Source organism: Engraulis encrasicolus, chromosome 5 (assembly GCF_034702125.1).
Source record: "Engraulis encrasicolus isolate BLACKSEA-1 chromosome 5, IST_EnEncr_1.0, whole genome shotgun sequence".
Classification (NCBI taxonomy): Eukaryota; Metazoa; Chordata; class Actinopteri; order Clupeiformes; family Engraulidae; genus Engraulis; species Engraulis encrasicolus.
Genome location: NC_085861.1, coordinates 45,541,222 through 45,565,026, shown reverse-complemented (window position 1 = coordinate 45,565,026; position 23,805 = coordinate 45,541,222). Strand labels below are relative to the sequence as shown.

At 44.1% G+C, this 23,805-nt stretch overlaps 1 protein-coding gene across 2 annotated transcripts; it reads right to left on the bottom strand.

Moving 5' to 3' along the window:
• Positions 1 to 1,684: 1,684 nt before the first annotated feature.
• Positions 1,685 to 15,933, bottom strand: pabpc1a (poly(A) binding protein, cytoplasmic 1a). 2 transcript variants are annotated; one of them, XM_063199563.1, is made up of 16 exons: positions 15,743 to 15,933; positions 14,894 to 15,180; positions 14,375 to 14,568; positions 13,989 to 14,104; positions 13,224 to 13,363; positions 12,804 to 12,898; positions 12,328 to 12,465; positions 11,698 to 11,793; positions 10,977 to 11,249; positions 10,467 to 10,557; positions 10,086 to 10,199; positions 7,452 to 7,591; positions 4,867 to 4,951; positions 4,223 to 4,353; positions 3,798 to 3,896; positions 1,685 to 2,156 (listed from the first exon to the last, which is right to left on the bottom strand). In XM_063199563.1, the coding sequence occupies exons 2-15, from the start codon at positions 15,087 to 15,089 to the stop codon at positions 3,807 to 3,809; spliced, it is 1,899 nt and encodes a 632-aa protein (XP_063055633.1). In that variant the 5' UTR covers positions 15,090 to 15,180; positions 15,743 to 15,933; the 3' UTR covers positions 1,685 to 2,156; positions 3,798 to 3,806. The 2 variants fall into 2 exon arrangements, with proteins under 2 accessions (XP_063055633.1, XP_063055634.1); XM_063199564.1 differs by lacking the exon at positions 15,743 to 15,933 and adding an exon at positions 15,325 to 15,429.
• Between the last annotated feature and the right edge of the window lie 7,872 nt (positions 15,934 to 23,805).

Here is a 23,805-nt window from a genome sequence, read left to right as displayed (position 1 = left end):
CTCCAGAGAGAAACAGCAGTAGCAATCAGGATCACACACTGTACTCCAGAGGACGTGTCTCTGCTACATACAGTGGAGGGCAGCTGGACAGTGGTACACTGCTCTGTATGACGTCATTACCATGACGTGATGACTCCTCATGGTCTACTGGTTTTGTCGAGTACAGATGGGAGTAACATCATCAGGGCCGCTGACAGCTTTGGCTGGGCCAAGGACAAAGTTATCTAAAAGGCCACCCCATTCAAGACATGCACAATGCAATGCAATACATGCAATGTAAAACATGCGATACAATGCAATGCAGTAAGGACCTAGTTCTAAGCCCCCTTGGGTCCGGGACAACTGGCCCCTTTGTCCCGGCTTCCCTGTAAGCCGAAAATGTCTGGTGTGGCTCTGGATTTCACGGCAGCAGCCGTGATGACTCTACATTCCTACTTGGCCATTGCCATTCTGGTACTACAATCCCAGACATTACAACACAGTCTTTCGTAATACATTCCTATTTGGCCATTGCCATTCTGGTAACAGCCAATTTATAACAGGGCCCTTGACATGATACAAACACATAAGAATACTCTCCAGACCCAAAGTACACTTTTTTATCGCAAAAGCGAAAGAGATGATCTGGCTTCTAATAGAACACCTAAGGAATGACCAAGCAGCTGCTCACGGTCTTCAGATCTAATGCAGAAATGCTTACTGCTATCTATGCTTCAAAATACATACTTATTTTCACTTTTCGGGTATTGACTGGTTCTACTGAGTAAAAGAACTCGATAATGTAGTCAGTTATTCTTATTGTCCATGACAGCACAACCAAAGACAGGAGAGTCATCTCCACTGACTGCACCTTTGTGCCTTTATGCATGTGTGTTCCTCCCTCTGATGTTTCCATTTACTTGTGCATTACGTTTGTTTGTTGTTTTTGTGTGTAGCACGCGCTGAGTATAATTTAATGTAGGCTACACCAAGCACACTGTTCATTTATTGGCCAGTGTCTCCTCCACTCTTTTCTGCCCCCTTGTGTTTCAGTCTCTGACACCCCTGTGTGAAAAATAACAACCCAACCCTGCAAAGCCACATTCTTGGCAGCCTCTGGTTAAGCACCTCAGAACAGAACACCTGTCGGTTACATAAGCAGAGGAACGAGCCTCACAATGCAAATCATTCTCAGTCATACTCCTTTCACTTGTTCCCACGTTTTGGAGGGGCTTCCCATGCGTCTGTGAAGTATTCCCATCCAATTTCTTTGCTGTTTCTTGCCATTTCCAGGAAGCCATTTTATTAGATTAACCTGTAAACATTTTACATAAATAAAGCACCCACCCAATATAGATATGTGCAGTACTACAGTGCAAAACAAACACTGTGCCCACAGTCTATTGATTTCAGCTAATTGAATTTCTTTGATATATTATATGTAGTGTACTTACTTATATGAGGGATGTACCGTATGTAGAGCTAACATCTGCAGGAGTTAAATTCCTTGCACAGGTAGAGTTACTGCCAATAAAACTGATCCGGATTCTAAAATAAGTACCAGGCCAGCTATTTGAGTAAGTATAGGGTATAGCTACAATATATATATATATACACACACACAATTCTCCTCATACAAAAACATTATAAGCACACTTGCACAATACAGCCAACATAGAAAGAAAGAAACAAACATAGAAAAATGTAATGTTTGAGACTTTATTAATGCAAGCGTTTCTCAATTCACATACATTTCTCTCATGTGCTCAGCTATCATGTAAGCTTGCCATTCCAAACACGATATTCTGTGCATCCATTTAGTGTTGGGAAAAAAGAATAAACCTTTCATTTCAAAACAATTTCTCAAACAAAATTTTTGCAGTTTTTCCTAATTTTTTAGGTTTTTAAGTTTTTGATTTTTTTTAAAGGTTTTTTCAAAGTTTTTGATTTTTCTATGTAAATAAATCAAGGTCTGGATATCTTGGATGTTTCTCTTCCCAGACCTGGCAAACCATTCTTCATTTCTTTCAGTTTTTTAGCATTTTTGTTTCCTTTTTGCAATGTTTTCTTGATTTTAGTATTTTCCAATGTTTTGTGTTTTTGTTTTCAATGTTCTTTTTTTTCCTCTTTTTTTAAATTTCGTTGCATCGGTGAAGCAAGCTGTAGCATTCCAAATCCTGAAAAAAATATCACAATAAATTATAAGTCATTGTGAAGACTACACAGCACATGGTATACACTGGAATAGATTTACATTGCCATACAGATCAATCAGCGTACAAACAAAATCTGAGATACTTGTTCAAGTCCTTGCACTCTGTGGCCATCTAGTTGTCACCAAAGAACATATTGCAAAAGAACAATTACTGGCTAGAAAATGCATTGGCCACGGTGTAGAACGGGGGCGTAGCCTGAGGACATAGTGCGCATGGGCAGTGGGTGCGACGCCATGATGGAAAAAGAAACGCCACACCGCCCACGGTGGAAAGAGGATGTCCGGTTGTCAATGTTCAGTTTGTGGCCAAATTAACTATGGCTGTCGTTAGGCGATAATTGCGGGGGATAATAATAATGACAGCTGTCAAAAATTCATGGCGTCCTATGACCTGTTCCACACTCCGGCCATAGAGGTAGAGGCATCGCACTTTACCATGCCGCATATGTACAGGTTACCACTGCAACTCAATGACCCCACATATAATGCATAATCCAAATGACTCAATGTATAAATTTCCTTGTTTTTTATCTTTTTGTCACAAATATTTATCAACAGCTCCTTTCTACGTATTCCCTGCTGACTCTTGTCTGTTATGCTGACAGATTAGTTTGCAGAGCGCAATCGGCCCTGAGGTTTAGCAACGTGCTGTGAAGTGACACAGGGTGCTGTGGACAGAGGAAGGCTTGCACAGAGTTCTGTGCTCATCAGTGTTCATCAAAACGAGACTGCAAGCCTTCTTTCTGTGTAGAAGATGAATCACTGACTGGACCAATGTCTATGGACGTAAGTACATGGTGAAATATTGCAACGGCCAAATGACGACCATCTGAAAATATCCTGCCCTTTCCACAAGAAACAGCCAATCATCTGTCGAATAGCTTAATGGGCCTTTTGACGTGATGTCAGGCACCTTCAATTCAATGCCTTTGAAACAGGATAAGTGGCATAGACATGAACATACACCCCACTGTTTTTTTAATAGAAACCGGTAGTCGTTTTTCCTACTTCGCTCCAAAATGGAACTTGTTTGATAGTGGTGTGGATCGGCACTGCCCTCACGATCCGATTCGATCACGATTCGGGAGGTAGTAGATCCGATTCGATTCGATTCTATTAGATCCAACCCGATTCGATTCAATTCTACAATGCATTGCAATGCATTACATTTCTACTGAACGCAAAGCAAATGTTCAGCCATGATGAGGAAATACAAGTAGTCAGATACTGAGCAACAATTTATTGGCTGTTTTCTGTATCAGTCTGTATCAGTCTTGCAATGTTTTGAAGTGTTTTTATTTAATTTAACATTCATTTGCTCCCGAAATATCCATGGAAGTAATTGAAACTTAAAAAAATTGCCGGATTGATTCTGGAACTTGCCGGATCTGGATCTGGATCTGGATTGTCCATGCCCCGGATCGATTCGGATCGCCGAATCGATCATTGTTGACACCACTATTGTTTGACCCAATTATGAAAGGCTGATCATGTGTCAATATCATTTCCAATATGGCTGCTGAGTGCAGGGATTTGTGAGAAAGAACATTTTTGGAAAAAAAACAACATAACAAAACTATCTGGAGGCATTTGGAGTGTTTACCTTTTGTCTTTAGACGGCCGGCACTGCTGTGCCGGTGACAGACTTCTGAGCGGCCTCTTTGGCCTGGTGGGCCTGCAGCACAGCCACCGCCTCATCCACCTGAAATGAAACCACACTCGCTTTGACACAGCCCACCACTCGGGAACATTTGTATTCAGTTACTGAAATGAGTTCACTGGGTTTGAGTGTGTACGAGTGTGTGTTTGTGTATCAGGGATGCAGGTGTGTGCGCGTATGTGTAGGGGTTTATCGTCTGCTTAAGTGTTGCAGTTTGTGATTGGGTGTCTATGTGTGTATGTCTGCGGGAGCTGCAGTGGATGTCGATGTGTGTGTGTGTGTGTGCGCGCGTGTGTGTCTGTGTGTGTGTGTGTGTGTGTGTGTGTGTGCGCGCGTGTGTGTCTGTGTGTACATGTGATGTAACCAACCTTGGAGCGCAGAGACTCCGGGGACTCGAGCATGTGGAGCAGCTCTGAGTTGTCGATCTCCAGCAGCATGCCGGTGATCTTGCCGGCCAGGTTGGGGTGCATGCTCTGGATCAGAGGGAACAGGCGTTCTCCTGAGGTGGCGAGGGGACAACATAGACACGGTCAGTCATGTGGGGGGAAATATTACACAACCAATCAGTAATGAGAAGAAGAGAGTAGCCTATAGAAAACCAAGGGTACATACAAATATTAAAATGTAGTGCTTAGGATGTGTACACATCCAATCAAACAGGTGTTCAGTCAAAAGTACACATAAAGAAAAGAATAAAAATCTGCACACGCTAGCTGCTCCCGATTATTGTATGCGTTTACTTTCGACCTCACATGGTCTTCGTTGAGACTTTGTGTACAATAAATCGGGATCGGCAACATTGTGCAGATTTTTCTTCTTTTCTTTATGCACATACATCCACACACAGAAAACAGGCAGCCAGGCAGACAAATTACATCTGGGAGAGAAGTGAAAAATAGAAAGAGAATGATGCACATCCAGAAAAGGACAGATAGCGATAGAGACAGAGACAAACAGGCTTGGAAACAGACAGATATGGTGAGAGCAGCAAAAACATGTAGAGGGGACTGACCCAACATCTGCTTCTGCTCCTGTGGGGGTGCTGCAGCCAGCATGGAGGCGGTCAGGGGCTCCTGGCCCTGCACATGGACCGCAGGCTACAGGGACCAAACACAACCGAGACAACCGACACACACACACACATTATGGGCCTGAAAGTAGAAGAAAATCCATCTTGGACCTGAAGCCTTGACACTTTTTGAAGTATGAATAACCAAATGGCTAAATAGTGTCAGTGTCTTTATTCTCGCAAACTCTGTCAAGCCTGAAATCGGGCACTGAACCTGAATACCTTCAGCCCTGAATAAAGAGCACAATTAACTGGGTAAATGGTAACAAGGTAACTGCCTACTTCTACAACCCAAGTAATCGACCATTGCAATTTTTTTTATGATTTTTGTTTTTACTTTCTTTTTTTTTTTTTATCGGTTAACTGCGTGCTTCTATTTTGGTTAGGGCTCATTTGTAATTCACTTGAACTTCCCTGGCTGAATAAAAGGAGAATTAATAAAATAAAAATAAAATAAAAAGAGGATGCAGACGACAACAAAATGACAATACAATTCACTGTAGTGCATTGTAGTGGTGTAACATAAAACACAGTATTAAAGCGATGGTTCGGAGTAGAATCACCCTAATGCCATTTGAACCGTGACACCCATCCACCTTTACACCCGAAGTGTTTTCTGCCGCAGGCTTACATCAACAGAGTTGCCGTGTTATTCGATGTTTATTCCGGTTAGCTTGACTCAAGCGCATATGGATACTGGGCACCGTCTCCAAACTTTCCCCACAAAAATAACATGTCATGACACCAAACTTCTGCAGTAGCACAAATATGGTCTGTACTCACGAAACGAAGCATTTGGAAGTTTGGAAATAGTCCAGGAGTTTATTATTATCAACACAAGCCGAATAGCTTCTCTGCTGCTAAAGCTGCGCCAACGTTACTTCCGTCATCTAAGACAAGCATGTAAGAGTCCTCAACGAAGCTCATAATATGCACAATGAAAAGTGAATTCAGCATCAGTATTGATAACGAAAATCCTTGTCTAATTGATAGTAGGTAAGATTTGAAATATCTTTTAAGTATTGCCTTGAAAATATAAGCCTTAATCACAATTCAGTGAAAACTTTTTTAACACTCTCGTCTGGAAGTTTGTTGAAGACTTTTACGGGCTTGTCTCATATGACGGAAGTAACGTTGGCACAGCTTTAGCAGCAGAGAAGCTATTCAGCTTGTGTTGATAATACTAAACTCCTGGACTATTTCCAAACTTCCAAATGCTTCGTTTCGTGAGTACAGACCATATTTGTGCTACTGCAGAAGTTTGGTGTAATGACATGTTATTTTTGTGGGGAAAGTTTGGAGACGGTGCCCAGTATCCATATGCGCTTGAGTCAAGCTAACCGGAATAAACATCGAATAACACGGCAACTCTGTTGATGTAAGTCTGCGGCAGAAAACACTTCGGGTGTAAAGGTGGATGGGTGTCACGGTTCAAATGGCATTAGGGTGATTCTACTCCGAACCATCGCTTTAACGTAGCGCTGTAACATGTAATTACAAGTTGTATGTGCTCAAACATCTTTTCTGTTCAACCTTCCTTTTGTTTTCAATGGCAAGCTTTAAACACCAGCATTTCCACAAATGGCCAAAAAATATACTGCGGTCTTGCTTCATTTCAAATCCAGACACTGTTCTGGAAAACTCATGTGCCGTTGTTCTTTTGCGCTTTAAAAAGGGTTATCTAATGGCAACGGAATGCCATAGTGTAATGCTGTGGAGACAACTCCAGACCAGAATCACCACCCACTCCTAATTTCCCCTTCGCTCTGGCCAGTGTTCATTTATATGGGTGGACCAGTGAAGTGAAATTGCTTATGGCTTGTTTAGATGACTCATTTGAATGTTATTCTGGTGAGAATTCAATGTTTCTGCACTATGCAAGACAAATGTAGGGGGTATGCAAGTGTGCATATATAGAGGGATACGTATGCATATGTTACGTGTCTGTGTGTGTAAATGTTGTATTGATGAGTCATTTTGCTCCAAACTGTGTGTGTGTGTGTGTGTGTGTGTGTGTGTGTGTGTGTGTGTGTGTGTGTGTGTGTGTGTGTGTGTGTGTGTGTGTGTGTGTGTGTGTGTACTAGTGCTTTAAGTGGGTGGGTACTTAGAGGCCCTTGTCTATTTTGGCCTCTAGAGTATTAGGACTTAAGTCATACCTGTATAGTACTGCATTTCAACTGTACTTTTTTCGGTGAGTACGGGCACATGTTTTTTGACACTTAAAGCACTGCGAGTGTGTGTGTGTGTGTGTGTGTGTGTGTGTGTGTGTGTGTGTGTGTGTGGTTCTGAAACTGTATACTGTATGTGCACGTGTGTGTGTGTGTGTGTGTGGGGAGGGGGGGGTGTTCTGAAACTGTATACTGTATGTGCACGTGTGTGTGTGTGTGTGTGTGGGGAGGGGGGGGTGTTCTGAAACTGTATACTGTGTGTGAGAGAGTGAGAGAGTGAGTGAGTGAGTGAGAGAGTGAGAGAGTGAGAGAGTGAGTGAGTGAGTGAGTGAGTGAGTGTGTGTGTGTGTGTGTATCTACCTGCTGCATGGCAGAGTGGGGCTGGGCTCCCATCTGGGGGTTCCTCACCCCCGCGGCGTACTTGTACTGGGGGACCCCGCGCACTGGAGCCCCAGTGGCGGCGGAGGCAGCAGCTGGACGCGGGCCCAGAGTCTGAGAAGCTGAGGAGGTAGAGGTGAAGAGAAGAAAAACGAAAAGGATAGTATATGAAGAGGGGAGGAGAAGAAAGGGAGAGCAAGAGAGAGGAAAAAAACAAAGTTGATCTAAGTAAACGATAGTCAAAATTGCTGGCAAAGCACAGTGCATTCCTGCTGTTCTCTGCGTGCACCATATATCACCTTTGTCTGCTGTCTGCATTACACTACTGGGTAAGCAGTGTTCGAATTACGGGGGGTACCGGCGGGGTTTGACCCCCCCGATTGGGACTCGATACCCCCCAAATGGGACTAAATTACACTTTTGGGGGGTACTGGAAACATTGAGGTATTGCTAAAAGTCAGTTGTTAAAAATGTCTTATTACTTGTAATTTTTAACGTGTAGTATGAATAACAAAATAACATGAGTTTTTGGAACACCCCTTCAATGGACTGTACCACCAGCGGACGTTTCACATCCTCGCAGTTTGAGAGTTGTCAAAACATTCGGCAGCACCCACTGATAGGCAGGGTTGGGTCTGGTGCGCGGTGAAGTCATGTGTTACAGCTGCGAGCGAGGGGAGTCAAGGTGAAGGATCCCCGTGATTTGTGAAAGAAATATGTATATGAAACTAATATGATTTCAACTTTAAAGAACTGAACTTACTAACACTCAACACAGGTGACGCCAATTCCCTTTCACCCACGAGAGAAAAAAAACGATTGCCCACATCAGAATTCCATCAAAGTCAACATGCACAAGGGGTCTTAGTGAAAGAGGTGGACTGCTCTAATAATCTACACGTAGCGTACTTGATGACAGAAAATAAAGGACGAGGCTCATCATGTATTTAAAGCATAATTGGAATATTATAATTTTACTAAGTAAGAAGGCGCAAATGGATAGTGAGACTCCACAAACCAAGAAGGATAGCTGTGTCAAGCAAGCTGTCTAGCGAGGCAAATGGATAGCAAGCAAGCTGTCTAGCGAGGCAAATGGATAGCAGCAGAAAGGTAGGAAATGGGACTTTTACATTTTGTCCGCCGTGACAAAATATAGGAGTAAATATTATTTTGACTGTGTTAGAGGCCATGTCATGTAGCATCTAGCAGTATTTTCCATGACTAGGCTACTAGCATCTGATAGCACTTTTCAATCTCAAGAAAAGCGCGCACGTTACAAGCTAGCTCTATGTGGAATTTGGGAGTTGTAATTCTGATAATTTACAGCTTGATTCTGTATGTCATTGGGTTCACTTTTCTGTTTGACACGAAGTTCTTGGTTGTGTTTCCGTGGTCACTCACTAGGCCTACATAATGTTAGTTGCTAGTTTGCTTTTGGAAAGCCACATATAGCTGTTTTGAAGTTGGCTCGTTTTTTTTTTTTTGTTCAGCATTGAGTGAGTTGGTTGTGCGTCTGTGCTTGTTGTTGCCAACTGTAAATTGGAGACGTTTTTGTTGCAGCAACGCGTGTGTATGAGAGAAACTTTGGCTACTAGGTGGTTGAATCAGAGCATCAGTTTTCTCCGGTGTCGTGCTCGCTCTGGATTGTTGAACCTGACGGTGTTGCCGAATAGAGTTCACTGCGCGCAGCACATAGGCAGTGTACTGCAGTGACAGATGATTTGCACTCCAAACATGCTCAAACTCTGCTTGGTGGCATTACATCTTAACCAAGCCAGTCTAAACTATTTTCTACTAAGGCCTATTTCTATGGCCACAAATCTACATGAAAACCCTGTCCAATATCCACTTTTACTCGCAGATGTTCATCCAAAACAGCTCAATCTGGAAACACCTAGGCTACTGAGACGGGTGCTTTGATGTGATCTTCCCGCAAACGTGGTCACTTGATTCATATGATGAGCTCTAGCAGGCAGTTTGCAAATAGCATATTGTTGTTGTTGTTTTGCACATCACGTCACATAAAAGTTGTGTTGTTGTATTACATTTTGTACAGTATATTAACACTCCAAGAAAAAGGGTAACATGGCTCGCCTGTTTTTTTTGGGGGGTGGGGGGTGGAGGGGGGTTGACGTCATCATTTGGTCCGCAAAAAGTCTGACCCCCCGAAGCCTGGTGGATAATTCGAGCACTGGGGGTAAGTGTGTGCACTTTGTCTATTGTAGCCTTTGTTTCTCAATCTTTAGACACATATCCATCTGAAGTGTTATTTCTTATATCATTCAGCCACAAACATTTTGTGCTGCTATGCACTTGCAATAGTGGAAATGGTAAAGGTTATTTGGTTGACTGTGCGGCAACATTCACAGCAAATCCTTTCAGCGTACAGCTCTGTCTTTTAAATGTTTTTCTTTAGATATTTTCCAATCCACCCCATGCTCAATCACAAAATCCTCAACTGTTGTTGTAACGGGAAAATGCAGGTGCTTTATTGATCCAAGATGGGAAATTGAAGAAGTGTCAATGCAACACTTATAATAACGTGGAGGAGAGGTCAGCCTGCTAGCTAACTGGCCAGAGGAGGTAAGAGGCATGGGAAGGGGACCGGGCACTTACTCATGCGCTGAGAGGTCACCATACGTGGCACCTGGGCAGCAGCGGGTCTCATGCCGCCGAGGGTCTGGGGACGAGGTCCAGATGGGCGCATGTTGCCAGGCATGCCCTGGAAGTCTATAAGGGGTGGACAGGAAAGAGGATTTTAGTGTGTGTGTCTGCGTGGTGACATTTTATCAAGTCAAAAGTTAACACAGGGTTGCTTTAAGTAAACACTGAACTGCAGCAGGCTTTACTTACACAACATCCGAGGATTTCAGATACAAGTAGAAAGCAGCTACATGGGTCATAAGCTGGGGAACACGCACGTGTGTGTGTGTGTGTGTGTGTGTGTGTGTGTGTGTGTGTGTGTGTGTGTGTGTGTGTGTGTGTGTGTGTACTTACGCTGGGGGCGCACGCCCTGAGTGGCCCAGCGGGGGCCAGGGCGGATCTGTGCCAGTTGGCTGGGCTGGTAGTAAGCAGCACGGTTCTGGGCCTGTGGACCACACACACACACACACACACACACACACACACACACACACACACACACACACACACACACACGTTAGACTATACATTATCGAAATGGTAGCACGCTAGTGTGTATTGAAGGGTACTGATGTGTGACACGGAAATCAACCCATTTTTACTGAAGTGCCCCAACACGGCAGATGGTTGAGCGCACATATGCAAAGTGTGCAGTGAAGTCTGGTGAGGCTGGAAATGACAGAGGTGATAGTGTGCTAGTATGTACTTTAAGGCCTTAATGTACGATAGTGCCCTGGTGTGGCTGGTTCTACAGCAGTTCCCAGGGCTGGTGTGAGATTGTGGGGTCTGGCTTGTCCCCCCCCCCCCAAAAAAAAAAACTGCACGGAAAGTAAAGAGCGATTCCCCTCCTGCCCCACACCTCACCTGAGGGATGGCGGCCATGAAGTAGCCCGAGGGCGGGGCGGGCTGGTAGGGGTTGATGACGGGGTTGGGCACGGCGCGCACGCTAGCCATCCTCTGCATGTACTGGTTGGTGAGGTGGGCCTGGCGTTCCTCCTTGCGCTGGGCCAGGGCCACGTACAGCGGCTTGGTGGCCACGATGCGGCCGTTCATCTCGGTCACCGCCTTGGTGGCCTCCTCGGGGGAGGAGAAGCAGACGAAGCCGAAGCCCTTGCTGCGGCCGCCCTCCATCATCACCTGTGGCGGGTGGGAGAGAGGGAGCGTTTGGTTTTATTTTAGTCGTTGGATTGTTTTCTGCTTCTCTTTGCTTTTATTTGATAGAACAGGAACTGTGGTGACAGGAAGTAAGTCTGGGATGGGATGGGATAGGTCGGAGATGGGATAGGGTTGGGAAATGGCTCTTGCTGAACACGAAACCTGGGTCCCCATGGACGTTCATGGTGTGGCGCAATGGGTTGCTATGGTGCACTGCGCTAAGCTTAATTTTCAATTTAAGCATCTTATCGACAATGTAATCGATCTCCTGTGAGCGTTCTAATCTTTTATCCATTCATTCTTTTAAAAGCCCACAAACGGTGATAGACAGCTCTATAGCCTCTGACTATAAGCTACAATTTGAGGTTGTATAATATAAGGTGTGATGATGGCTGTCAGACAGGAGACTAGGAGGGGAGGGGCGAGGTACCTTGGCACTGGTGATGGTTCCAAATGGAGAGAACTCCTTCCGCAGGCGCTCATCGTCCAATCCGTCATCCAGGTTCTTCACATACAGATTGACTCCCTAGAACGGCACAGAAATATACAAGATTTCAGCTTGGCTGCCACAGTGAAGCTACACATTCACACTTACATTTCAATGCCAGATGCAGCGTTTTCTGCGTGCCTTTCTGTCCTGACTTGTGTCACTAAGCATGACACAACTGAATCACTGGCCAGAGGGCAAAAAACAGCCCAATCCAGTCTCAACACTGCCCCCAAGTGTGGAACGACCGTAACTGCATGACACTCAACATTCTTCAGGGGGAAAAAAAAAGCAGTCTGCGCATATTTGCTCTCTGCAGCATTTCTCAGATGGAAAAAAAAACACTCTTCTGCAGTCAGAGAAAGCCTCTTGTGATCCACATCCTGAATGTTAACATTTTCACCACACAGGGCATTTACTGGGTGAACTGACCACACAGATGAGCATGATTCATGTCAGAGCGATGGCACAACCGAGTCCAAGTGGCACGAGCGTGTACACACACACACGCGCGCACACACACACGCACACACACACACACACGCACGCACGCACGCAATCCTGAACGCCCACCTGGTAGCGAGTCATGCGGTCCTGTTTCATCTGTTCAAACTTGCGTTTGAGCTCAGTCTGGCGCTCCATCTTCTTCTGGGCGCGCCCAACGTACACCAGCTTGCCGTTAAGCTCCTTGCCATTCATTTCATCCACCGCCTGACAAGAGACAAGACACACACAAACATACACACACACACACATTCACATTGAATTGGGACAAGACACTCCACATACTGTAGTGCTTGATAAATGCTGCATGCCTTTAGATAAGATAAGCTAAGATTAGATAAAATAAACTTTATTGTCTGTTTGCAATTTGCATAGAAATTTGTCTTGCATGACACTTCTCCACAATCCACATATATAAATGCATATTAAAAACATATAAAACACAACATGGCCTTTAGCACACCATTTTGTATAGCGCCAGTCATCATTTAATAGGCTGAATTATACAAATGCAGCAATACGGTCTCTTGCTCTGCTCTGCTCACCCTTTGGGCATCCTCGTGACGTTCATAGCTGACAAAACCGAAGCCCTTGGAGCGGCCAGTCTCATCTACCATCACCCTGATGCTCAGAGCCGGGCCTGTGGAGGAGAGGGGGAGAAGGTGATGGGAGAGAGAGACACACAGGTCTTACAGACAAACAAAAGGAGCCTTGCAGTGGGATGGAACAATTTTTTTCCTTTTTTTTCCTTTTTGTGCCTTTATTTGAGATAGGACAGTTAGAGTGTGACAGGAAATGAGTGGAGGGAGAGAGATGAGTGTGGGTGGGGAAACATCCTCGGGTCGGAATTGAGCCCGGGTCCCCGGTGTGATGGTACGGCATCTTAGCTCAACACGCTCTAGGGGACGGTGCAGATTTGACACGGACACTGGAGCTAGCAAAAGATCTTTCTCGGAGAAACTCACCGAATTTGCCAAAGATCTCGCGGAGCTTCTCATCGTCCATGTCCTCGCCGAAGTTCTTGATGTAGACATTAGTGAACTCCTTGGCGCGAGCGCCGAGCTCAGCCTCGCGTTCTTTGCGGGACTTGAAGCGGCCCACGAACCTGCGGAAGAACCAATGGGGAGATAAATCAAGACAACTGGCCACAGAGGATGGCCTTCACACAAGCACTAAGGGAGAGCATTTTCAACTAAACCAGTGGCAGTCCTAATAGATAACTAGACTTTAACATTCATGCCACTGCATATTGACAAATCATTATTGTACAGCTTAGTTCAACTTAATAGATAATTTTAGGACTATAGAACATTTATGCCACTGTATATTAAAAAATAATATTTCATTTTAGTTCAATTAAATTGTTTGAGTAGAGTAGAGTATCATTTATTAATTTTGTTTCATGTTTTTAATTATGCTGTAGATTTTGCACAGAAATGAGTAACAACCATTCCATTCTTTTATGACTTCATTGCTTATGCAAGGCCTTGAGCGAAGGCCTAAATTAATTCTGTTGTGAGCATGCCGAATGTGACAGGGCCATGCCAAGCATCTACTTTTAGAACTGTGTATGCCATCACATCACGGAGGCAACACTTCAAACATGCTTTATGTGAGTAGGTTCAGGAGGACAACAACTTGCTTGCTGCAAACTGCAGTTCAAGAATCTGGCCCGGCTTGAACACAAAAACATCACCCACAAAAGAATTTGTGCTTTAATTGTAACTTACACTTTGCGGTCGTTAAGCAGCATGCCGTTCATTTTCTCAATGGCTCTCTCGGCCGCCTCCTGGGTCTCAAAGTGCACAAAGCCGTAGCCCTTGGATCCATTCTCATCGCAAACCACCTTGAAGGACAGCGAGTTTCGAAATCAGACTGTCAAAACCATGCACATCTTGCAACACAATCCATGTATACAAGTTCAGAGATTTTCCATGATGTATTGTGACTGACAGACATGCAGATCTCAAACTAAGGCTTGTGCGCGCACACACACACAGCTTTTCAAACTCAAGCTCGATATTTGACACCCAGAGGAGTACAGGGGCGACACCCCGGACCCGACATGCGCCCACTGGCATGCACCCCTGTATCTCCCCATGCTGTGCAGCGTTACCTTGCAGGAGAGGATGTTCCCAAAGGCGGAGAAGGTATCATACAGGGCCTTGTTGTCAATGGACTTGTCCAGGTTCTTGATGAAGATGTTTCCTACGCCACTCTTCCTCAGGGAGGGGTCGCGCTGGGACCACATGATGCGCACGGGCCTGCCCTTGATCACGTCGAAGTTCATGGTGTCCAGGGCTCGCTCAGCTGATGGGAGGGAAGCATTATAATGGGATACGAGCAAAACGAAAAAAATATGAGCAAGTCATCAGAAGTGTCAGTCACACTACTCCTGAGGGATGGTGGCAGTAATTAAGACCATCACATTCCTAACCAGAAGTAAGTATCACAAATATGCTGTGTTACTAGGTAGAGTATGTTTTATTCATCCACAAGGAAATCTGACGTTGGGGACACCCGAAACATGCCCATCTCTTGAGGCATTGGCTTATTAACATTTACAAAGACGGCGGGGGTGAGCAAGATCTATTCCAGGCTAATGATGATAGTACAACACCATCTTATCACATACCGTCAGCCGGCTGCTGGAAGTTCACGTAGGCATAACCAAGGGAGCGGCGGGTGATCATGTCCCTGCAGACCCTGATGGACAGTATGGGTCCAGCGGGGCTGAACTTCTCGTAGAGCATAGCCTCCGTCACGTCAGGGTGAAGATCCCCCACATACAGGGAGGCCATGGGGTAACTCGGCGCTGCGTTGTGGTTCATCTTGTGGGCGCGTCTGCTTGGAATTCCGATAGTGGTGACCGGTGCCCTGGCCGGACCGTCGTATATGCCTTGGAAATGACTTCAGAGGCGTCTGTGTGTGCAAGTATCATACAATCTGTTAGCAATCCAGCGTGTTAGCCGTCTTTTCCCCAGTCATACCACAACTCACATTTGGTGCAGAATATATTACGCCATCATGCCCTGCAATACAGACACACGAATGTCATTTGCTTACCGGTTTTTGAGTCCACTTAAATAGAGAATGAGTCGTTTACTCTTAGGAGCAAACGAAATATGCGTGTAGCGTTCATCATTCAGAAATTGCAAATGACAAGGGTGGCGATGTTTGAGTAGCCTACCAAACGTTCTAGTTTAGCGCTTTGGAATCTGTCTATGACATAGCTACCATTCTTTTGCCATCTACGGTTAAATGACCCAGGTAATGCTAATCTTGAACAATCGGTTAGCAGACAGGTTTCGCCATTCCGCCAAGAACAAACTGCCTCAATCCTCCGCATCCAAACCATCGACACCAGATAACCACGTTTGCATCCTCAACTGACATTTGATCCTACTCAAAATACCGGTTGGTGGTTATGATAACCATGACACCGGGTTAGTGGTTTTTAAATACCCCTGGCTACCCAGTTTACCTTCTTGTCAACGTTGACAGTGCTCTCTGTCAGTCTTGCTTCACCGACTATATGCTATATATAATATTTACGTGTTTTTTTTAGTATTTTATCTATTTTTTAACATTTTTTTGTATTTTCCATCATGAGACGTGAGCCGAGGCAAGCTTCGGGCCACACGGTCACCACTCCAACTGTCTGCCGGTTGGGAGTGGGCGGTCGTCGTTATCGCTACAAACAAATCAAATCCAACAAACACAGAAATCTTTCGCTACGTCATCAAAATTGACCATTCCTGTTACCCGATGCCCACGAGGAAGTGATATGGGCTTTGAGATTGGCTAGTCTGCAAAGTGCCAGAGCCAGAACCAGACACAGTAAAGAGGTCTGTACTAGGCATATACATCTAACTGAAATGTTGCATAGGAAGATAACATCTATTTTGTATCTTGGGCATTATGCTATTTCATTTGCATAAAAAGGATCAAATTGTGCCCATTTGTCAATATACCAGTACTCATGGACTGACCACACTGACCAATTGCAACCCCAAGCACAAGCAAATGCACCGTATCCACCTTCTACCCCAGAGAACTATTCCACCCATCCTTCATCAGACCACATCCCCAGACTGTATTCTACCTTGTAGGCCTACTGCCCCTACCCGTACAGGCTGTCTAACAACAATTTCAACATGTCCAACATAATCTTTGTGTTAGGCCTACAGTGTTTCTCAATTGGATTGTCTCATTTCTGGATATTGCGATGACATTCTCATTCTCATTTCTCAATTTGGCTAAATAGACTTAAAGTTCTGCACATTTCAGATTGGCAAAATGTCACGTTTCCCAAAACTCATTCATGCATAAAAATGTGATATAACAGCTGCATCCTTATTGCTTTGGCTCATTTTAATTCATTTTGTTCTTTTTATCAAAATTACCTAGATGGTTTAGCACAACTCTCTCAAATCTCTCCCAAAACAGTCTGTGTCAAAACTAGACAGTGCCCACAAAATGTATTGTTACTTTGGTATTGTGAGAGAAGCACCTTGTTTAAAAACCTTAGTTCATCTCTCAAAAGCAAGTTATTGTGTCAATGAATGTGTCAGTGACATCAGAATGGTTAGTTACTTAGTTTAGTCATTGTGCCATAGAAGTACCGGTATATGGCCAAGATAGTCAAATTGATGTCATGTTGTCAATTGACTAGTAGGGGTGGGCGGTAACCGCGGTATAATATCGTGTGCGGTATTTTTTCATCAATGATAGAGATTTTGCCTCATACCGTCTACCGCAATAGCGCATTGCGTCCTGTAGATGTAGAGTCATAGTTATAGATTAAAAGTTTAGAAATATGTTTTCAAATGATTTGAATGACAGTAATTCCCACATAGAAGATAAAACAATGTCTGACCAGTCATTTCCAAAAAATAAAATGCAAAAAAATGGTGTTTTGGTCATTTTGCCACAAAACGCTTAATTTTAACATTTTATACACAAATGTACAATACCGTGATATATACCGTGATATATACCGTGGCTAAAATTATACCGAGGTATACATTTTTGGCCATACCGCCCACCCCTATTGACTAGTATAGTTCTGAGGGTCTTTTCTGATGTCAAATGTTTAGATTTTGATTAAAATATTGTAAATTCAACTTTATGTAACACGGATCAGCTAAGACTGGACTAGATATAGGCTACATTTACAGTGTGTCTAATTTATTGACAACCTAAGTAGCCAACTTAGGTTGAGGTGTCAAAATGCGCCCGCTGCCACCCTTTTTTACTTGTCTAGTAGGCCTATGGAAAACATATAGAACTGTAAAGCTATAGACATTGTAGTCTATAAAGTAAGCACTACAGGCCCCCAGGGGGTGTTGGGGAGCCTTAAGTGGGCGTTGCGAAGGATACAGCTGAGAGGAGACAGTGCTTAGTTGCCATTGGGGGGCATTTGTCCATTTTATTTATAAGGGGGCGTTGGCAGGCTTATGCCCCGTGTACATCGAAGGCGAACTAAGCGACCTGCGCGGCGGAAGTCATTGTTTCTCTATGGAGGGAAGGCGAATAAAGCTACAGCAGCGAATTCGCCAGGAGCGAAGCTTCTTGAGCGACCAGGGCGAATTTTGACGATTAAACTCAAGCTAATCTAATGCCGTGTCCAGACCAAGAGCGAACTACGCTGCCTGGTAGTGTGGGAAGCAGAAGAAGTTTCGCCTTGAATTCGCTGTATTCGCTCCAGACACAGCATTGGCATGTTTGATTCAGCTAATCATATAACGGCTCTGGCTTGGCAGCCTGAGACATTGGGAGATATGAACATTCCGATTGGTTTTCGCCGAACAGCGTCAGAGCGAATTCGCCTGCGATTAGATTTAGTTTAATCGTCAAAATTCGCTCTGGTCGCTCAAGAAGCTTCGCTCCTGGCAAATTCGCTTTGGTAGCGCAGGTCGCGTGCCCTCCATAGAGAAATAATGACTTCCGTCGCTTCGTTCGCTCTGTTCGCTCCTGGTCTGTAGGCCTACACGGCATTAAGTGAATTCGCTATGACGCGGCTCGGCGAACACCAATTGGAACGTTCATATCGAGGAATGTCCCAGGCTGTCAAGACAGAGCCGTTATGTGATTAGCTGAATCGAACATGTCAGTGCAGCGTCCAGAGCGAATAAAACGAATTCATGGCGAAACTTCTTCAACCACCCCAGCTACCTGGCTCGCGTATGTAGCGCCTGATGTACACGGGCCACTACGCTGCCTGGTAGCGTGGGTAGCAGAAAAAGTTTCCCCTAGAATTCGCTGTATTCGCTCCAGACGCAGCATTGACATGTCTGATTCAGCTAATCACATAACGGCTCTGACTTGACAGCCTGGGACATTCGGAGATATGAACATTCCGATTGGTTTTCGCCGAACAGCGGCAGAGCGAATTCGCCTACGATTAGCTTGAGTTTAATCGTCAAAATTCGCTCTGGTCGCTCAAGAAGCTTCGCTCCTGGCGAATTCGATTTGGTAGCGCAGGTCGCGTGCCCTCCATAGAGAAATAATGACTTCCGTCGCTTTGTTCGCTCCGCTCGCTCTTGGTCTGTACACGGCCTTACGATTAGGTCATGGGGGCATTGGGAGGCTTATGATGAGGTAAAGGGGGCGTTTGTTAAAAAAGAATGAACCACTGCTATAAAATGTAGCCTACTTACTTTATTGTAAAGTTTTAGTGAAATATTGTAATTTTGTGTGGAGCATAATTATAGGATACAGGGCACATAACATACAGTAATGTAATGCAGTAGAGTGCCTATTGTTATATTGCCGTTTTCTCTGTGAAATATTATTTTCCTAAACTGCTTTAATTACAGAGTACAGAATAGCTGAGTGTATTATACTATCTCTGATCAAGTACAATCTACTGAAAGGCAACAGTTAAAATGGATCAGTGGTGAGTGCACTCAAGTTCTAATATAAATGAAGGCCTACTGTGGAAATAAGGGTAGGGCACTTGTCTGCTACACGGCTGACCTGGGTTCGATTCTGGCCCGGATCCTTTGCCAACACTTCCCCATCTCTCTCTCCCCCCTCTCTTCCTGTCCATCTCTTCTCTGCACTATCAATAAAGGCCAAAAATCCCCCCGCAAATATAAATAGTATATGCAAAAAAAATCTAATATAAAAGAAACACCTTTGGGTTAGGTGTGAGTAGAAAGTCCACAGCAAATGTGCTTCGGACATCAGGCCATCATCAGTGCCAATGTGATGTCTCAAGACTCCATCATCGAGTTGATTACGCCTTGAAGGGCGAAACACATCTGCGGTGAACATGGGGATTTAACAAATAATAACAGATAAAATGGGACACAACTGGGGCTTTGTTTGGTCTTTTTGGGCTGTTTGTGTGACCCTCTAGTGCGCTCTATTAGTCAATGTGCAGCTGATGTGCCATCGGCACACATCAGGATCATTAGAAGGTCACCAAATGTCTTTGCGTGATGTTGTTCCTCTAGTATAACACGAAGACCTCTGCTGAGCCGAGCTGCACTGCTGGGCAGATGACATTTCTGATCCAGTGTATTCATTACAGTACTATCATACTGTACAGTTACTCTAGTGCCATTCCCTCAATCTCACCATTATTGATCAGGAGATTCCTCTCTGTTATTCCAGAGACCTACCATTCTGCAGACTGACAAACCTTCTGATAATTCTGATGTTGTGTGCCTTTAGATCAGTAATTCTGAACATTTTTTTGTAAGGCCTAAACACCCCCTGGAACTCATTATAAGCCTCCCGAAGCCCCCTTGACCTCATCATACGCCTGCCAACGCCTTCATTCGAATTTAAAAATCAAACAGACCAATGCCCCTCAATGCAACTCAACGCAACTAACCACCACCCCCTCTCAGCTGTCTCCTGCTCAAAATTTCACTGGAATTCGACATTACTTGCACCGTATGCAGTAGTAGGCCTATTGTCACGTCCGTGTTAGCCATATTGGGGCAATATAGCTTCTCTTTTTTGTGCTTGTTTGTTGCGGCAATAATCAACCGTTCATGTTGTGTACTAATTAGACTTATACTAGACTTGAGTACTAGTTTATGTACTATACTTTCCTACTTTTTTATTGCCCTCAGGCTCAACCTGACGGAATTTCATGGAGGCACTAGCCAACTCGCCATGCTGTTGTGTGCTGTTGTGTGCTGTTGTCGCTATGTTGTGTAAATTGGACTTGTACTAGATTTGTGTAGTTCATACTATACTTTCCTAATTTTTTCTTGCCCTTAGACTTCAACCTGACAGAATTTCTTGGGGGCTACTGTGCCAGCTCGCCACATGGCACGGTGCCCCCGCTTTCATTTCGCTCATTTCACATCAACTGCTGATTAATGAAACAACACGCCGCCTCAGCTCAGTTCAGTTCAGTTCAGTTCAGTTCAATAGTGCATCCATTAGGCAAAACTGCATGACTAACCTAAGTTGACAATGGCAAGGTCCATTACCATATATGAGCTTTTCTAAAATATGCCAGTCAATGTTATTGACCACAGTAGAGAGGAGCAAAAGTCTTGCATGCAAGTGTGTGTGTGCGTGCGTGTGCGTGTGTGTGTGTGTGTGCGTGTGCGTGTGCGTGCGCACAAGTGTGTGTGTGTGTGTGTGTGTGTGTGTGCGCGTGTGTGCGTGCATGTGTGTGTGTGTGTGTGTGTGTGTGTGTGTGTGGTCTCTTGGTTTTATCCTCATATTATCATTGATGCATACTAATGATGATGTCAGTAGAGATGGGGGGTATTACATAGGCCTATGTAGGTCAGATTCTTTGATGGAAGAAAGTGAAGTCCATCTACAGATGGTTTTCATTCCTAACCCCTACACAAAGGGAGTAGCCTACATTGTTGTTCTACTCTGGTACCAATTGCGATCTAGAAGATGTTCAATCGACTGTTTCAGTGTTAAATTATTAACACTACTTTTTTTTTACTACAACAATAATCCCACCTGAAATTATCATGACCTACATCTCTTTTCACTACACTGCCATAACCACTTGATGTGATGGGAATAAGGTCGTTATGATATACAATTACTGTTACTTTTTTCTTAATTCGTGAGAAAAGGTTAACAGTTTTGACCAAATGCAAATGATGTCTCCAATTTTGTTGTGGTCTTTGTTCTTGCCGTAAGACTGAGTACTCAAAACTGACCCTCCTAAATCCCATATAGTCTAGACACATTTTTCATATTTGTGAATGTTAGAAGCATTTTTTAGTAAAAGTTGGGAACCTATGTACTTAACATAATTTAAGTGTGCTGAATTCAACTAGACTGGTTCCCAAGCTGGATTTTGAGGTTTTGACAGTTAAATTTGAAAAACAAAATGGCTGCCAAAATACGCTTTTTTTGACAGAGCATTTTTACCAAGTATTGCTGTACTTGGAAATAAATGCTCTTTTCTAACATTTTCTGTCCCAATTCTGTTTCTTGATGAATGTATCTACTATAGAGGATTTTAAAAAGTATAAAATAGCTTCTAGAATGCTAATAATGCTAATATTGTAGGTGTTAGCCTAAACGTTTCAAATATTTAGCTTTTCTAATAAGATATTTGTAGCCTATGTGTGTTTATATGGCTAAGAAAATTGATATAAGTATTTTAGAAATACTTAGCAACTTTAAGTGATTTTTTGGAAACACTAAATACTGCACATTATGCTATTAGCTCTCTGAAAACTGTCCAGAAATCGCTAGATGACACCATGATATTACATATAACATAAGTTATTTTGTGTCATTTTGAAAAATGTTCAGACATATTTTACATATTTTATAAGATACTATTGCATACATTTGAGATAGTCTATACATGCTACTCAGCCTGATTGTTAGTGGCCAGACATCTCTTGAAGATGATGGAATTGGTAGCAAGGAAAAACTTGCTCAAAGTACAGTTCTGAATGAGGCTTAAGTCCTTGTTTATTGTGTCAGTGATGGCAAAAAATGGACTCCGAAACATGTCGGTCTTGCTTCTACTCTTCATCAAGCTATTGGGTAAAAGACCTAATACGACAATTCAACCTGGCAGGTCATTGTCTGAGTTACAACCAGGTCCTCCAAGTCCAGATCCTCCTTAGCTGAGAGCACTGTAAAAACACTGAACCAAGAGAGTGGTGCCATTATTCCAACAAACATTGCGGCAGATAAATTCATCCACTACACATGTGATAACATTGACATCCTGGATGAAACACTTGATGGGAAGAATACTTCCCATGCAACACAAATGGCAGCATGGCAGAGAGGCCAACCAATTGATGATTCTGTTAAAGATATGAGGTGTCCACTAGACATAGGCCCTACATTAAATGTGCCAAATGCCCTGATGGAACTACATCCTCTCAGGATTACTCCTAGGACATTCAAACCAACTTTTTCAGCACCCATTGCTGAATCATGCTTTGGAAAATCTGGAGAGGAGCATAAGTATGCTAAACAAGCAAAGGCCACGGACCTAGCTTTCTTCTTGCACTGTCAAAACTTAGACATAAAGACTTCTTGGTCAGTGTTCAGTCAGTCACTGTCATCAAAGGAACAACAGACTGCTGCGTTGTATTTGCCAATAGTCCTACTATGCGCTACTGCACACGTTTTGCACACATTTTGATACTTTGAATACAAATGCATTGTCATATCTTCACATTTTGGACAGGAACATACAAGTTTAGCCAGATTCTGATCAGGCTATGAAGTGGGTAAATGTCACAGGCAATAAAAGAGCATCATTGCGATCACCGAGACAGCCTCAGCTTTGTGTAGGTGGACACTCTCTTTTAACCTGAGATCACACATTGCAGATCAAACATATGGAATGTACAGTGTCCTCCATGGCAGCAAGAAACTTCACAATGACGGAACCTACTCACCGCAGATTAGAAACAATACAGAGTAAAAGTTCTTTACACACATTTTCACGTCTCCTGACAGAGGTCACGAGTACCCTGAACGACACGAGTTACGAGAGCTTGACTAGTTCTAGCCTGCTCTGTCTCTTTGTTCTCTTGACTACGGTCGACTACTGGCAACACATTTCAGTGGAGTCAGACTCTGACTTGCCCCTGGCAAAGTGCTTCGATCTCCCGCCTAAGGTGGACGACTTTTTATCCCAACTCCCTGCCACCACAGAGAATCTCATACAGCAGGAACTGACCACCACCCTAGTGGCTGATGTGGCTTCCCCAGCTCGAGCAGCTGTCTCGGAGCCCCTTGGCAATCACCGCAGGCCATTGCGCTTGGCACAAAAGCACTTGGCACAAAAGCGCACCCCGTCACCATTCATGGCCCGCTTGTAGAGTCCAAAAGTCCTGTATAATACACCACGAGCGCCTTCGTCTGATGCCTCCCTTTTTCCCCTCCTGCAAGGAGGCGAGATTTCTCAGGGTTTGTCCAACCTTAACCCACGGGGCTCAGGGGCCTCAGCTGAGAGCGTAGGGGCTTCGGCCCCTCCTGCTACTTTCCTCTCTCCTGCAGGTTCGAGTCTGGCACCGGACCAGGAGGACATCCCCCAGCCCAGGGGCTACCTGCCCCTATGAGTCTGGCAAG